This window comes from Heterodontus francisci, chromosome 13 (genome assembly GCF_036365525.1).
Source record: "Heterodontus francisci isolate sHetFra1 chromosome 13, sHetFra1.hap1, whole genome shotgun sequence".
Classification (NCBI taxonomy): Eukaryota; Metazoa; Chordata; class Chondrichthyes; order Heterodontiformes; family Heterodontidae; genus Heterodontus; species Heterodontus francisci.
The window spans coordinates 78,500,113-78,516,063 of NC_090383.1; the positions used below are offsets into that span (position 1 = coordinate 78,500,113).

General features: G+C 44.6%; 1 protein-coding gene across 3 annotated transcripts in view; it reads left to right on the forward strand.

The window, feature by feature from the left end:
* Positions 1 to 15,951, forward strand: part of LOC137376120 (potassium channel subfamily K member 2-like) — a 189,686-nt gene that overhangs the window by 123,349 nt on the left and 50,386 nt on the right. For all 3 annotated transcript variants that reach the window (XM_068044130.1, XM_068044131.1, XM_068044132.1), the window contains exons 2-3: positions 1,416 to 1,533; positions 5,293 to 5,453. In XM_068044130.1, the coding sequence (XP_067900231.1) occupies positions 1,416 to 1,533; positions 5,293 to 5,453 (279 nt within the window). The remainder of the gene's footprint in view (positions 1 to 1,415; positions 1,534 to 5,292; positions 5,454 to 15,951) is intronic.

Below are 15,951 nucleotides of genomic sequence, written 5' to 3' on the forward strand. Positions count from 1 at the left end.
GTTCATCAACTACCTCTTGTTCTCCTGACCCCATATGAAAGGAGACTACATGGGGTGTACATTGTAATGTTAAAATCAGATGTGATTTTAAAAATAAATATATAAATAAAACTGTTCCGTACACATTTCCATTACCCAATTCGTCAACACTGTCCCAAGCACTTCTTCTAAATATTGAAATTACCACTTGAAATTCATATATTTGCAATAACTTGAACAGTTTGGGAATGTGTAATCAGATATAAATTGAAACGTTTTTGTTGAGGAAGATAGGAAAGTAATGCAAATTGGGTACGGAAATGCCCTACAAATAGCCATTCTTATAGCATCTGTGAGAATTCAAGCCTCTGAGGTGAAAAAATATATAAGAACAGAATTTAAATAAAGATGAAAAATAAATGCTCACTTTTAGTAAGATGGATGGAAGTGCATTGTTTGTTAAAGGTACGGAGAGCATAGTAAACTTTTCACGTTGGCCCTGAAATGGAAAATGACTTTTGTAAATGTTTGTTTCTGTGATTCAGCATGCAAGAGGGTGACATATGACAATGTTTGACCTTTTTATGTTTTCTTAGGATGCATGTACCTTACAAGTTTGGTGTTAGTATTAAGTGGCTTCTAACTGACACTAAAATTGTTAGTAAAATTGCAGTATTAAGGACAGACATGATTCTTGAACCAAGTGAAATAAGACTCCCTCACACTGTCGCTCCTGTGTCAGGATTGGCTTTGACTCTGAATTTAGGCTTCTTTTACAATATGCCAAGATGTAAGTGCAGTTTGAGTGCAAATATGCCTTTAGAAAGTAATGAGGACCAAGTGAAAAATTCTGTCTTCCTGGTCATTGAACTTAGAGGTTCTGGCAAATTTATCTTTGGTATTGTGCTAACTTTATGCAACCTGTGTGTTGGGAGCTGGCAGAATTTCTCAGTTTCAAAGCAGTTTAAACCAAGAGCACCTGTGATTGCAGCAACATGACTTTTCCACATCCCATACATCTATCTATCCAAATAAAATTGCTAAGTTAATCCCTAGCAACGATATCTAGATACTTTTGCAGCATGGACCTACATCCACTAAAAATTGAAACTGTGCCTACCCAAACTTTTTCATGTTGGACACTTAGCAGCCACCCAAGAGGAAGAAGACTTTAATCCCATCTGTCAGACGAAATCTCAGGTACTACTTAGTGCCTAAATAGAAAAGGTTCTGGGTAACCATGGGAGGGAAAGAGATAACAGCCATGAAAATAAACCATGTATAATACAATCAATAAAAGTGTTCTTCAAACTAAATGCGGTATTATTACTCAGTGTCCAGTTATGTCAATAAACTAATGAATTATTATGTATATCTTGCTATTGTATGATTAATGATTTTGGAAGCTTACTGATGTATACTTTTCAAACTGACAGCATCTAATGGAAGCTGTAAATGCAGGTGTTAATCCTGCAGGGAATTCTACCAATCAAACCAGCCACTGGGACTTGGGCAGTTCCTTCTTCTTTGCTGGCACCATTATAACTACCATAGGTAAGGAATTTATCATAAATCTTGCATCCATCGTTCATGATTTATATTCACATTAACGTGAAGGAAGTGCATTTTGAGTCTCACATGATTAGTACATTGTAGCTTTAGCAAAATCTGCAAACTTGCTGATAGTGATTTGTTCAAATTGCAATGAGCCATTTGACAAAATGGCCATGTCGTCCTTTTGATACAAAGTGGAATTAACACTATTGACAATGCAATATAAAGTTATATGGTTAACTTTTTTAGTTGTAGTAGCAAGTACAAGTATACTGTATAACAATATGTAGGATTTATCTTATATTTTCAGTTCCATTTTATATACCCTATTGTAGATTTTCTTTTTTGTTACAGAAATTCTCCAATTCTTTCAGCACAATGTAAAAACTATATATTTTAAGAATTGTTTCATAGTATCTGTCTTTGTACCATAGTTTATCTCCTAATCTATTACATATTAAAAACATAATTTTGACTTTGGGCAATAGTGTAAAATGTGCGATATCGGATCAACCTCCCATAATACCTCTCTCCTGATTTCATTTCCATTGAAGTCAGTGGAAACACTCAGCATGTCACTTAGCATCTGTAAAGAGGTCAGGCTGGATTTTACAAAGCCCCCAACATCAGGCTCCTTGGCCGGGGTGGGGGTGGGGTGGCCTGAAGATGGGTCTGGATGGGTCCCGCCACAGACCTCGACTCATGCAGGGCCCAACCCGGTCCTCCCGGCGGTGGTGATGTTCTGTGGCAGCCCCCACCTCGCCACTGGGCAACGGGACTGCAATTAAAAAATTCAAATGAATAAAAGTAATAAATTTACACAGACTTACCTGCAATCTTGAGGGCCTGCTGCAATCATTGGTGTGGCGGCTGGCACTTCAATTCCCTGTCCTGGGAAAGGCGGTGTGACGATAATGGGGAGGAGGGAGGACTAAGACTTTCAGTGCGGGGGGAGGTGGGAGACAGGATCAAATGCACATAATAGGTGTAGGGGATGGTGGGAAAGGTTGAACTTCAAACTTTGTGCAGTTTGTGGGGGAAAGGTCAGATGTAAAAGTTAAATGTTTTGGGGGTGAAGGGAAAATAGTTAATGTAATCATTATTGGGGGGTGGGAAAGGGGCATGAGAAATTTATTTATTTACTTTTGGGGGGTATGTGTTTAAACATGTAAATTAGGAGGCAGGGCTGGCTGCCCTTTAAAAATGTCGCCAGCACCTGCGCACAGGCGGCTGACACCATTGCCGGGGACGGACAACCCGCCCCCTCCACGAGATTGAGGGAGGGGGTGGGCTGCCCTGGCTATTTAAATGAGCCACTGCGCTTGAGATTGCAGTGGCTCTTTGGCGTGCGGCCATTGTTTGAGCTCGCTGCCAAGATCGGCGCCAGGCTCTTAAAATCCAGCCCAACATTTCAGGAATGGAAGATGTAACAGATGGACAGCATTTAAAAAGGAACAGAATGAGAGGAAGGGGAGAGACAAATGCACGCACAGGAAATGAAATAAAATGAACCTGTAAAATGCTTGAGTGGAAAACAGGAGGAGTTAATTTGTCGGAGTTACTGCTGTCAGTCTTTCATTTGAAATTTTACTGCAATTCCTAATTTTTGCCACCGGATGGGACTGTACCAAAATACCTGTGGCAACTTGGTGGATGGCTTGGTTAAAGGTGAGTAAAGGCAAGTTCTTTTACTTTGTCCCTGGCCCTGCTGTCCTTCCAACCTAGTAGAATAATTTATGAACTTCACACTTAATTTTGCTGATTGACATGGCTGCATCATGATCCTGCACTTCAGCCCAACTGCCCATCTGCCCCGGTGCCCACAGCCCTGTTGACCCTGATGGCTCTGAAAAGCCAACACATTTTCCTGATGGCTGTCTCAAACCTGTGCCCAATGATCCTCATGAACATCAGCCCACAGATTTTGGCACACTTCTGTTGTGGCCTCTGCCACACTTCAAGCTGACAGTCCTGCTGAACGTCTCCCCAATGGCTGCTCCACATTTTTCCCAATCGACCTGCCAGCATTTCTGAACATTGGACTAATGCCTCTGCCTAAATCTCTGCACACTTTTCCTGATGGTTCTGCCACCATTCGGCCTGACAGTCTTCCTGAACTCTGACCCGATGACTCGCGAGCCAGCTAAACATTTTGTTTATGCTTGGGCATACTTCCTCTCAGTGCCCCCCTCCAAACCTCCCAATAGTCCTGTTGCATCTTCTGGTTCTGGGTCAACTCTCCACCTGAGTCTCTGCCTGTCAGCAATAGCTCATCTCCAGATAGGATTGCTGCACTTCAGCACTAAGACCTTCTTGAACATGGCCTGTTTCAGCCCCTGCATACCCACCAAGTAGCATTTTTGTAGATAGGACCCTCCCCCAATTTTGGCTAGATGCCTTTCACCTCACAGTGATGCATAATCCCATTTACCAATGTTTATTTGGAAGGAACGCTTCAACTCCTCTCTCCTTCCCCACCTCCCGCCCTCTTGCCCCACGACTTCTCCTGCTCATGCTTCCACCATCCACCACCACCCCCACCCCCTTTCACCTCACGCACTTTCCTTTTCTCCCTCCTTTGTATTAACCCAATTACTCATTCAACCTCTAACCTTTCTTGGCTGGAAAAATTCAGTCTGTTGTGTCTGCCAAGCCAAGCCATTAGCAAAACTAAAAGAGAGGGAGATCCACCAAATTATGTAAAAGTGCATGCAAGTGACAGTGAGAGAAAGAGAAAGTGGGCTTCCTGCTGAGGTAATAGATAAATGCGGCATGTGGTCTGTGGAAAGCCATGCAGTCTGGACTTCATACGAGATTTAATCCCTCATCTATGCTAATTGAACTGATTTTCAGCCAGGGCAGCAATAGTGACAATATAATTGGTTCATGCTACAAATGTAAAATCATTTAGGGAACCCTTTCCTGGTCATTATCTAATAACCCTTGCCGGAAAGTGCATTTACATGGGCCTCAGTGAAGACAATATTGGGCTTGGCTGAGATGCCATTCAGAGTTAAATAGCTGCTGGCCCAATCAGAGGCTGGCAGCTCAGTAACCTCAGCAGTGCCACTGCTAGTGGTGGCCACTGCTGAAGCCCCAGCTCCAGCTCCAGGATGAGGGTGCCTCAATGGCGAGGCGCCCTCGAAGAGCAGATACATTTTGGGGAAGAAGCCGGGGCCAGACAGGCAGGCCCTGGCAATTGGGGGTGGGGGGGGATGGGGAGAGGGGTCGTGGTGCACCGGCAACGCCACCAGGGGCCCCTCTGTGAACCATGGAGAGTCCATCAAGGAGGATCCCCCCCCCACCGCCGGGAACCCGCTGGAGGCCACCAGGGTTTACCTGGCACTCTACCATGCAGCTGTTGACCCTCCTGATGTGGGCAAAATGTCCACAGGGCCATAAAGTGGCACTTAATTGGGTCCTGTACTGGCTCATTTGGCCGCTGGGTGGGCGGCCGAGCCGTTGAGTTGCTCACCACTGGCAATATGCCATGGCGGCAGGAAGACGTCGGGCTTCCCTCCCGAAGCCTTCCCCCCTCGCATTGCCAGCTCTCTCGCCTCCCAGCCACCTCCAATGGGCCGGGGGAATTCAGCCAATAAAATGTATTTCTCCCATGTACATGATTTGCATATTTTCATGTTTGTCTTCAGAGGTACAAATTGTTGCAGTGTAATCCTTTAATCCACTATAAGACTTATTGCAGCTGTAAAAACCTTTGATAACTTGTGTCTTATTCAGTTTGATCTAATTTCCTCCTAGGTTTTGGAAAGATTTCTCCAACCACTGTCGGTGGAAAAATATTCTGCATTATTTATGCCTTGTTAGGAATTCCACTGTTTGGGTTTTTACTTGCTGGTGTTGGTGATCAGCTAGGAACCATATTTGGAAAAGGAATCGCTAAAGTGGAAGATGTATTCCTTGTAAGTTACAGAAATATATTTCATAATAAATTAATGCCAAATTGTGAACTAAAATGTTAGAATGTATATCATCTTTTTTGAGTGCCAAATTCATCAGGTGTTATTTACATGTTACTCTAATGTAACAGAATTGTATTTTATTAAAATAATGAAGACCAGAATTTCATTAAAGTTTAACAGAGCTATTTAAATAAACAGGGACATTTTAAACTTGTAATACTCTTTAACACGTGATACACTAGCACCATTAGCAATTAAAATAACTTCAGAATTTTATGCAAATTTACATGTTTGTACAGTTGTACATTTTGCTTGCACAGTATATCCAGGAGTATGTGTTTTATGTGTGACCTCAAACAAATTAACAAATTAATTGGAAGTGAAATATAAAGGAGAACAAGCTCTACAGAGATTTTGCAGCGGGAAAGGTAAAGGGTTCTCTGGGATCACTACACGAACCTGTAGAAACCTGTTATAATAGTGTTCAGCATGGCAAAGAGAAACCTGGAAATAAATCATATCTGCAGATGCAAAAGCAAAGAGTAAGAAATTCTTCCAGTACCTTAACATGAAGAGGGCAAAGAAGAGGTGAAAACCATAAAACATGCTAGCGGGCCTGTAACAGAGGATGAATAGTATTCCAAATGATTAATGCCTCTTATGTATTAACAATGGAAGAGATCAACAACTTGTCCTCCCTCAGTAGAGATAACCGAAATACAGTTAATAGCTTCAATGCAAATGAGATGGGAGTGCTGGATAGGCTAAAGGAATTCAAAAATTAAATTTCATGAATAGATGGCATTTATCTCAGAGTACTCGGAGAAATGAGTTTGTGAGGCATGGTTGGCTATTAGCGGATGCATGTTATGCTCTCTTAACTGATTTAGTGCATCTTCTCAGTGCGGTCCCCATGTCAGGAAATAATGAGTTGACTGTCAGCTAAGTGTCACTGAGAGACTCCTGATATAAAGGTGTCTCTTGACTTTGATAGGATGGAACCCAACTGGTCCTGCTTGGGGCTGCTAACCATCTGCTTGTGTGGACCCTGTCTTCTTCTGGCTGCTTTCAATTTTTTGCCATGTTTCAAAAGTTACTGGGCAGATCCTCACAAAGACAAAAATCATGCTTCTTTTAAAAGCTAAGTGCCAGTGATATTGGGCTGGATTTTACAAGCTCGCCGGCAAGCTTCGTAAATGGCGGTCCGCCCGTGAGGACCGCACGTTGTGAAGCTGCCGCAATATTCAGCACGTCAGCTCATTTAAATAGCTGGGGCGGACCGCCTCCCCCTAATGACATGGAGGGGGCGGGCTGTCCATCCCTGGTAATGGGGTCAGGTGCCACTGCGCAGGTGCCAATGCCATTTTTAAACGATGTCGAGCCCTACATTGCCATTTAAAATTTAACGGGACATTTGTTATAAAAAAAATTAAATAACTTGATCCTGACCCTCTCCTACTCCACCAATTACCATAAAATTAAGTACCTCCCCCCACCAAAAACACTTAACTGGTCCACCTGATCTTCCACCCCGCAAAGTTTACAAACTTTAATCTTTACCCCTTCCCACCATCCCCTACACCAATCAAATCACTCTGCCGCCGCTCCCCCACTTCCCGCACTGAAAAATCTACCTACTCCCCCCTCCCCACCAGTGTTACGCCTCGGATTCCCGGACGGCTATCCAAAGGCGTGGGAGTGTCGGCCACCAGCACCAATATCGGAGCAGGGTGAACGGCAGGAGCAGGTAAGTAATTAATTCATTTATTTGCATTTTTTAAAATATGAAGATTTTGGTCCCGTTGCCGAGTAGCGAGGGGGCCACCACAAGGCCTCGCTGACACCGGCGGTATTGGGCCGGGCCTTCCCGGCGTCAAGGGCTGTGGCGGGCCTCTGCCATCTGTCATTAGGAAATCACTAGAATCCACGATTATGGAAGCAGTAGCAGGACATTTAAAATATCATAATGCAATCAGGCAGCAAGGATTTCTTAAGGGAAAATCATGTTTAACTACCTTGCTGGAGTTTTTTGATGAGGTAACAGAGAGGGTTGATGAGGGCAATGCTGTTGATGTGGTGTACATGGACTTTCAAAAGGTGTTTGATACAGTGCCACACAAAATGAGCAAACTTGAGCATGGAATAAAAGGGATGGTAGCAACATGGATATGAAATTGGCTGTGACAGGAAACAAAGAGTAGTGATTAATGGATATTTTTCAGGCTGGAGGAAGGCTTGTAGTGAAGTTCCCTAGGGATCAGTGTTTTTTTTATTTATTTAGAAATACAGCACTGAAACAGGCCCTTCGGCGCACCGAGTCTGTGCCGACCATCAACCACCCATTTATATTAATCCTACCCTAATCCCATATTCCTATCACATCCCCACCTGTCCCTATATTCTCCTACCACCTACCTATACTCGGGGCAATTTACAATGGCCAATTTACCTATCAACCTGCAAGTCTTTGGCTGTGGGAGGAAACCAGAGCACCCGGCGAAAACCCACACAGATACAGAGAGAACTTGCAAACTCCACACAGGCAGTACCCAGAATTGAACCCGGGTCGCTGGAGCTGTGAGGCTGCGGTGCTAACCACTGCACTACTGTGCCGGACTCTTGCTTTTCCTGATATATATTAATGACCTAGACCTTGGTGTGCAGGGCACAATTTCAAAGTTTGCAGATGATACGAAACTTGGAAGCATTGTGAACTGTGAGGAGAATAGTGTAGAACTTCAAAAGGACATAGACAAGTTGGTGGAATGGGCAGACAGGTGGCAGATGAAGTTCAATGCAGAGAAATGTGAAGTGATTGATTTTGGTAGGAAGAGAAGGCTGAGAGATGATTTGATAGAGCTAGTCAATATCATGAGGGGTCTGGGCAGAGTAGATAGGGAGAAACTGTTCCCACTCGTGAAAGGATCGAGAACGAGAGGGCACAGATTTAAAGTATTTGTGAAGAGAAGCAAAAGTGAAATGAGGAAAAACGTTTTCACTCAGCGAATGGTTAAGGTCTGGAATGCTCTGCCTGGGAGTGCGCTGGAGGCAGGTTCAATTCAAAAGGTTGACTGTTATATGAGAAGGAAGAATGTGCATGGTTATGGGGAGAAGGCTTGGGAATGGAATTGAGGGAATTGCTCTTTCGGAGAGCCAGTGCAGACACGATGGACCAAATGGCCTTCTTCTGCACTGTAAGGATTCTGAACATGGTTTTATGAAAAGGAAATCATGTATGAAAAATTTGTTCGAGTTCTTTGAGGTATAACAAGCAGGGTGGATAAAGGGGAACCAGTGGATGTACTGTATTTGGATTTCCAAAAGGCATTCGATAAGGTACCATATAAAAAGTTACTACACGAGATAAGAGCTCATGGTGCTGTGGGTAATAGATTAGCAAGGAAGGAGGATTGGCTAACTAATTGGAAACTGAGAGTTGGGATAAATGGGTCATTTCATATTGGCAAACTGTAACTAGTGGGCTCCCACAGGGATCAGTGCTGGTGTCTCAACTATTTACAATCTATATTAATGACTTGGATGAAGGGGCTGAGTGTATTGCAGCCAAATCTGCAATAAGGAAGGGCTAATTAATAATCTCATTGTAAAGGAGCCTTTAGGGAAGGGTGACAGAGTGTATTGTAGCAAACTTTGTGGATGATACAAATATAGGTGGGAAAGTAAGTTCTGAAGAGGATACAGAGTCTGCAAAGAGATATAGATAGGTCAAATGAGTGAGCAAAAATTTGGTAAATGGAGTATAATGTGGAAAATGCGCGGTTATCCATGTGGTAGGAACAGTAGAAAAGCAAGATATTATTTAAATGGAGAGAGACTACAGAATACTGCAGCACAGAGGGATCTGGGTGTCCTTGTACATGAATCACAAAAAGTTAGCCTGCAGGTACAGCGAATAATTAGGAAGGCAAATGGAATGTTGGTCTTTTTATTGCAAGGGGGATCTTTCTTCTCTCTCTTTGGCCTCCTTATCTCGAGAGACAATGGGGGATGGTATGTAAAAGTAGGGAAGTCTTGCTATGACTGTACACCTAGAGTACTGCGTAGACTTTTAGTCTCTTTATGTAAAGAGGGATATAATTGCATTGGAGGCAGTTCAGAGATGGTTCACCAGGTTGATTTTTAGGATGAAGGAGTTGTCTTATGAGGAAAGGTTGAACAGGTTGGGCCTGCACTCATTAGAATTTAGAAAATTGAGAGGTGATCTTATTAAAACATACAAGATTCTGAGGGGCTTGACAGGGTAGATGCTGAGAAGATGTTTCCCTTTGTGGGGGAATCTAGAGCTAGGGGACACAGTTTCAGAATAAGGGGTCTCCCATTTATCATGGAAATTAGGAGGAATTTCTTCTCTCAGAGGGTCATTAATCTTTGGAATTTTCTACCCCAGAGACCAGTGGAGGCTGGGTCATTGAATGTATTCAAGGCTGAGTTAGACAGGGAGGCAGGAACATGGAGTTGAGCCCATGATCAGATCAGCCATGATCTTATTGAATGGCAGAACAGGCTTGAGGGGCCGAATGGCTTACTGCTGCTCCTGTTTCTTATGTGCTTAAGTTTACATCCTTAGCTTCCTTGTCAAAATATCCATGCAGGATCAGTGGGCCACACCCCTTGCAGGGGGTGATGATCATTATTGTAGCAAGGCTCCCTCCATTAGTATTCCCCTGCCGGCTGTTATTTGTAGTTTTTTCCTACAAAATAATAGGATGAAGTAGTAAAGGCGAATATGCCTGTTTGAACACTGCTTATCTCATTTCTGAAGGTACATTTTGTGGGAATGTTGAGAACAGAAAGGCATAGCATGCAGATAGAGGTAATAAATTATGCATGGATGGTTGTGGTTTCCTTGTGCAGAAAGAAGTGAGAGTGGATAAGAGTGGTTATCTCAAGAACACGGTGGAGTTTCGTTGATGGTCATGGCTATATACACAGAAAGGGAAGAGATGTATGGGCAAAAGGAGTGAGATTTTGCTTGCGCCAGAAAGAAGAGATTTAGTTGCCGAAATTGGGCTCTGTAGCACTGCTGGTGCTGGCGTTATGGAAGACTGAAATCATAAAATGGCGCAAGCTGGGCTGCTGGCCACTTCCGGCACATACCGTATGGCACCCTAGGCTGGTCTGGGTGTTAGCGAGGGCGTGCCATGCGTTCAACAGTACCATGGTCTGCATGGATGTTCAAGTTTCAGCATGAAACAGATTAACTTAATTTTCTGTTGAAGTACAAAACAATTCCACACTCAACTACAGGTTATACACCTGCTGAGCTCTTCATGAAGCAAAGATTAAGAACATGCTTGAATTTAGTTCTACCAAATTTAACTGCTGGAGTTAAACTAAAACAGTTCAGTCAGAAATGCCAGTATGATACAAACAAAAGAGAACATAGATTTCGGGGAAATGAACTTGGTGGTGTTCTGAGCCCTCTTTACAAGTCACAAAAGTGGGACATGGGAAATGTTATGGAAGTTTGTGGTACTAAGGGATATTCAGTTGAAATTGGTGGAAAAGTGAGGGGTTCATGTAGATCACATGATCCCAGCGAGGGATGATCAAAAATTTAAGCATCAGCTTACTTGATAGCGAGTCGTTTGCCAAAGTGAGAACGAGTCCAGACTTCAATGTCTGAAGTACCAGTTTCAGAAAAAGAAACCAGGGCTGAAATTTTACATTGGGTGGGAGGTCCCGCCCACCGACCAAAAAGTTGGGGGTGAGCCCACCGGGTCTGGTAGACACGTCCGGATTTTACGTGGCCCAGTCCCTTAATTGTTTTTTTCCCTTGAGAAAGAAACCAGGAAATTATAGGAAAAGCAAAATACCGCTGATACTGGAAATCTGAAATTATAAACAAAGTGCTGGAAATACTCAGCAGATCGGGAAACATCTGTGGAGAGAGAAGCAGAATTAACGTTTCAGGTGTGTAACCTTTCATCAGAAATTCTAGACCTGTTAGTGTAACATCTGTTGTGGGGAAGTTAATGGAATCTAGTTAATGAAATCCATATTTAAGGACAGAATGACTGAGCACTTAAGTGAAATTTCAGCTGATTAGAGAGAGCCAGTATGAACAAAGAACAAAGAACAGTACAGCACAGGAACAGGCCATTCAGCCCTCCAAGCCTGCGCCGATCTTGATGCCTGCCTAAACTAAAACCTTCTGCACTTCCGGGGCCCATATCCCTCTATTCCCTTCCTATTCATGTATTTGTCAAGATGTCTCTTAAACGTCGCTATGGTATCTGCTTCCACCACCTCCCCTGGCAGCAAGTTCCAGGCACTCACCAACCTCTGTGTAAAAAACATGCCTCGCACATCCCCTCTAAACTTTGCCCCTCGCACCTTAAACCTATGTCCCCTAGTAACTGACTCTTCCACCCTGGGAAAAAACTTCTGACTATCCACTCTGTCCATGCCGCTCATAACTTTGTAAATCTCTTATCATGTCGCCCCTCCACCTCCGTCGTTCCAGTGAAAACAATCCGAGTTTTTCCAACCTCTCCTCGTAGCTAATGCCCTCCAGACCAGGCAACATCCTGGTAAACTTCCTCTGTACCCTTTCCAAAGCCTCCACGTCCTTCTGGTAGTGTGGCGACCAGAATTGCACGCAATATTCTAAATGTGGCCTAACTAAGGTTCTGTACAGCTGCAACATGACTTGCCAATTTTTATACTCTATGCCCCGACCGATGAAGGCAAGCATGCCGTATGCCTTCTTGACTACCTTATCCACCTGAGTTGCCACTTTCAGTGACCTGTGGACCTGTACGCCCAGATCTCTCTGCCTGTCAATACTCCTAAGGGTTTTGCCATTTACTGTATACCTCCCACCTGCATTAGACCTTCCAAAATGCATTACCTCACATTTGTCCGGATTAAACTCCATCTGCCACTTCTCCGCCCAAGTCTCCAACCTGCTGTATCCTCTGACAATCCACATCATTATCCGCAACTCCACCAACCTTTGTGTTGTCCGCATACTTACTAATCAGACCTGCTACATTTTCCTCCAAATCATTTATATATACTACAAACAGCAAAGGTCCCAGCACTGATCCCTGCGGAACACCACTAGTCACATCCCTCCATTCAGAAAAACACCCATCCACTGATACCCTCTGTCTTCTATGACCGAGCCAGTTCTGTATCCATCTTGCCAGCTCACCTCTGATCCCGTGTGACTTCACCTTTTGTACCAGTCTGCCATGCGGGACCTTGTCAAAGGCTTTACTAAAGTCCATATAGATAACATCCACTGCCCTTCCTTCATCAATCATCTTTGTCACTTCCTCAAAAAACTCAATCAAATTAGTAAGACATGACCTCCCCTTCACAAAACCATGCTGTCTCTCGCTAATAAGTTTGTTTCTTTCCAGATGGGAGTAAATCCTGTCCCGAATAATCCTCTCTAATAGTTTCCCTACCACTGACGTAAGGCTTACCGGCCTATAATTTCCTGGATTATTCTTGCCACCCTTCTTAAACAAAGGCACAACATTGGCTATTCTCCAGTCCTCTGGGACCTCACCTGTCGCCAATGAGGATGCAAAGATTTCTGTCAAGGCCCCAGCAATTTCTTCCCTTGCCTCCCTCAGTATTCTAGGGTAGATCCCATCAGGCCCTGGGGACGTATCTACCTTAATGCTTTGCAAGACACCCAACACCTCCTCCTTTTTGATAATGAGATGATTGAGACTATCTGCACTCCCTTCCCTAGGCTCTTTATCCACCAAGTCCTTCTCTTTGGTGAATACTGATGCAAAGTACTCATTTAGCACCTCGCCCATTTCCTCTGGCTCCACACATAGATTCCCATCTCTGTCCTTGCGTGGGCCAACCCTTTCCCTGGTTACCCTCTTGCTCTTTATATATGTATAAAAAGCCTTGGGATTTTCCTTAATCCTGTTTGCCAATGACTTTTCATGACCCCTTTTAGCTCTCCTAACTCCTTGCTTAAGTTGCTTCCTACTGTCTTTATATTCCTCAAGTGCTTCGTCTGTTCCTAGCCTTCCAGCCCTTACAAATGCTTCCTTTTTCTTTTTGACTAGGCTCACAATATCCCATGTTATCCAAGCTTACCGAAACTTGCCAAATTTGTCTTTCTTCCTCACAGGAACATGCTGGTCCTGGATTCTAATCAGCTGACGTTTGAAAGACTACCACATGTCAGATGTTGATTTACCCTCAAACAGCCGCCCCCAATCTAAATTCTTCAGTTCCTGCCTAATATTGTTATAATTAGCCTTCCCCCAATTTAGCACCTTCTTCCGAGGACTACTCTTATCCTTATCCACAAGTACCTTAAAACTTATGGAATTATGGTCACTGCTCCCGAAATGCTCCTCCACTGAAACTTCGACCACCTGGCCAGGCTCATTCCCCAATACCAGGTCCAGAATGGCCCCATCCCCAGTTGGACTATCTACATACTGTTTCAAGAAGCCCTCCTGGATGCTGCTCACAAATTCTGCTCCATCCAAGCCCCAAGCGAGTCCCAGTCAATATAGGGGAAGTTAAAATCACCCAGCACCACAACCCTGTTACCTTTACATCTTTCCAAAATCAGTCTACATATCTACTCCTCTACCTCCCGCTGGCTGTTGGGAGGCCTGTAGTAAACCCCCAACATCGTGACTGCACCCTTCCTATTCCTGAGCTCCACCCATATTGCCTCGCTGCATGACCCCTTTGAGCTGTCCTCCCGCAGTACAGCTGTGATATTCTCCTTAACCAGTAATGCAACTCCCCCACCCCATTTACACCCCCCTCTATCCTGCCTGAAGCTTCTAAAGCCTGGAACATTTAGCTGCCAATCCTGCCCTTCCCTCAACCAAGTCTCTGTAATAGCAACAACATCACATTTCCAAGTACTAATCCAAGCTCTTAAGTTCATCTGCCTTACCTGTTATACTTCTCGTATTGAGGAAATGCACTTCAGACCACCAGTCCCGCTGTGCTCCGCAACATCTCCCTGCCTGCTCTTCCTCTTAGTCCTACTGGCCTTATTTACTTTGTCCTCCTCATTTATTTCACTAGCTGTCCAACTGCTCTGGTTCCCTCCCCCCTGCCACACTAGTTTAAACCCTCCCGAGTGACGCTAGCAAACCTTGCAGCCAGGATATTTGTGCCCCTCCAGTTTAGATGCAACCCGTCCTTCTTGTACAGGTCCCATCTGTCCCTGAAGAGAGCCCAATGGTCCAGATATCTGAAACTCTCCCTTCTACACCAGCTGCCAGGCCACGTGTTTAGCTGCACTATCTTCCTATTTCTAGCCTCACTGGCATGTGGCACAGGGAGTAATCCAGAGATTACAACCCTAGAGGCCCTGTTTTTTAAGTTACCACCTAACTCCCTAAACTCCCCCTGCAGGACCTCATCACTCTTCCTGCCTATGTCATTGGTAGTGATGTGTACCACAACCTCTGGCTGTTCACCCTCCCCCTTCAGAATTCCCCCTGTCCGTTCAGAGACATCCTTGACCCTGGCACCAGGGAGGCAACATACCTTCCTGGAGTCTCTTTCACGTCCACAGAAGCGCCTATCTGTGCCCCTGACTATAGAGTCCCCGATAACTATTGCTCTCTGCGCTTTGCCCCTCCCTGCTGAACAACAGTGCCAGCCGTGGTGCCACTGCTCTGGCTGCTGCTGATTTCCCCTGATAGGCCATCCCCCCCAACAGTATCCAAAACGGTATACTTGTTAGAGAGGGGGATAGATGGCTTGGCCATGTGAGCCGCATGGAAGATGGCAGGATCCCCAAAGACACATTGTACAGCGAGCTCGCCACTGGTATCAGACCCACCGGCCGTCCATGTCTCCGTTATAAAGACGTCTGCAAACGCGACATGAAATCGTGTGACATTGATCACAAGTCGTGGGAGTCAGTTGCCAGCATTCGCCAGAGCTGGCGGGCAGCCATAAAGACAGGGCTAAATTGTGGCGAGTCGAAGAGACTTAGTAGTTGGCAGGAAAAAAGACAGAGGCGCAAGGGGAGAGCCAACTGTGCAACAGCCCCAACAAACAAATTTCTCTGCAGCACCTGTGGAAGAGCCTGTCACTCCAGAATTGGCCTTTATAGCCACTCCAGGCGCTGCTTCACAAACCACTGACCACCTCCAGGCGCGTATCCATTGTCTCTCGAGATAAGGAGGCCCAAAAGAAAAGAAGAAGAAGAAGAAGAATAGCCACAGGGGGGATTGGTAACTTGTAGATCATGTCTAATGGAACTAATTGAATTTTTTGAGGAAGTGACTATAGTTGTAGACAGGGACATGGCTAAGGATGCAGCTTATATGGACTTCCAGAAGGCATCCGCTAAAGTTCCACATAAGAGACTGTCAGCTAAAATTTAAACTCAAGAAACTGAAGGTGAATTATAGCTGGAATTTTACATTGGGCGGGAAGCCCCGCCCACTGACCAAAACGGGTGGGGCGAGCCTGCCTTCGCTGGGCCCGGGGAGCCATGTTGGAATTTTTCGCTGCC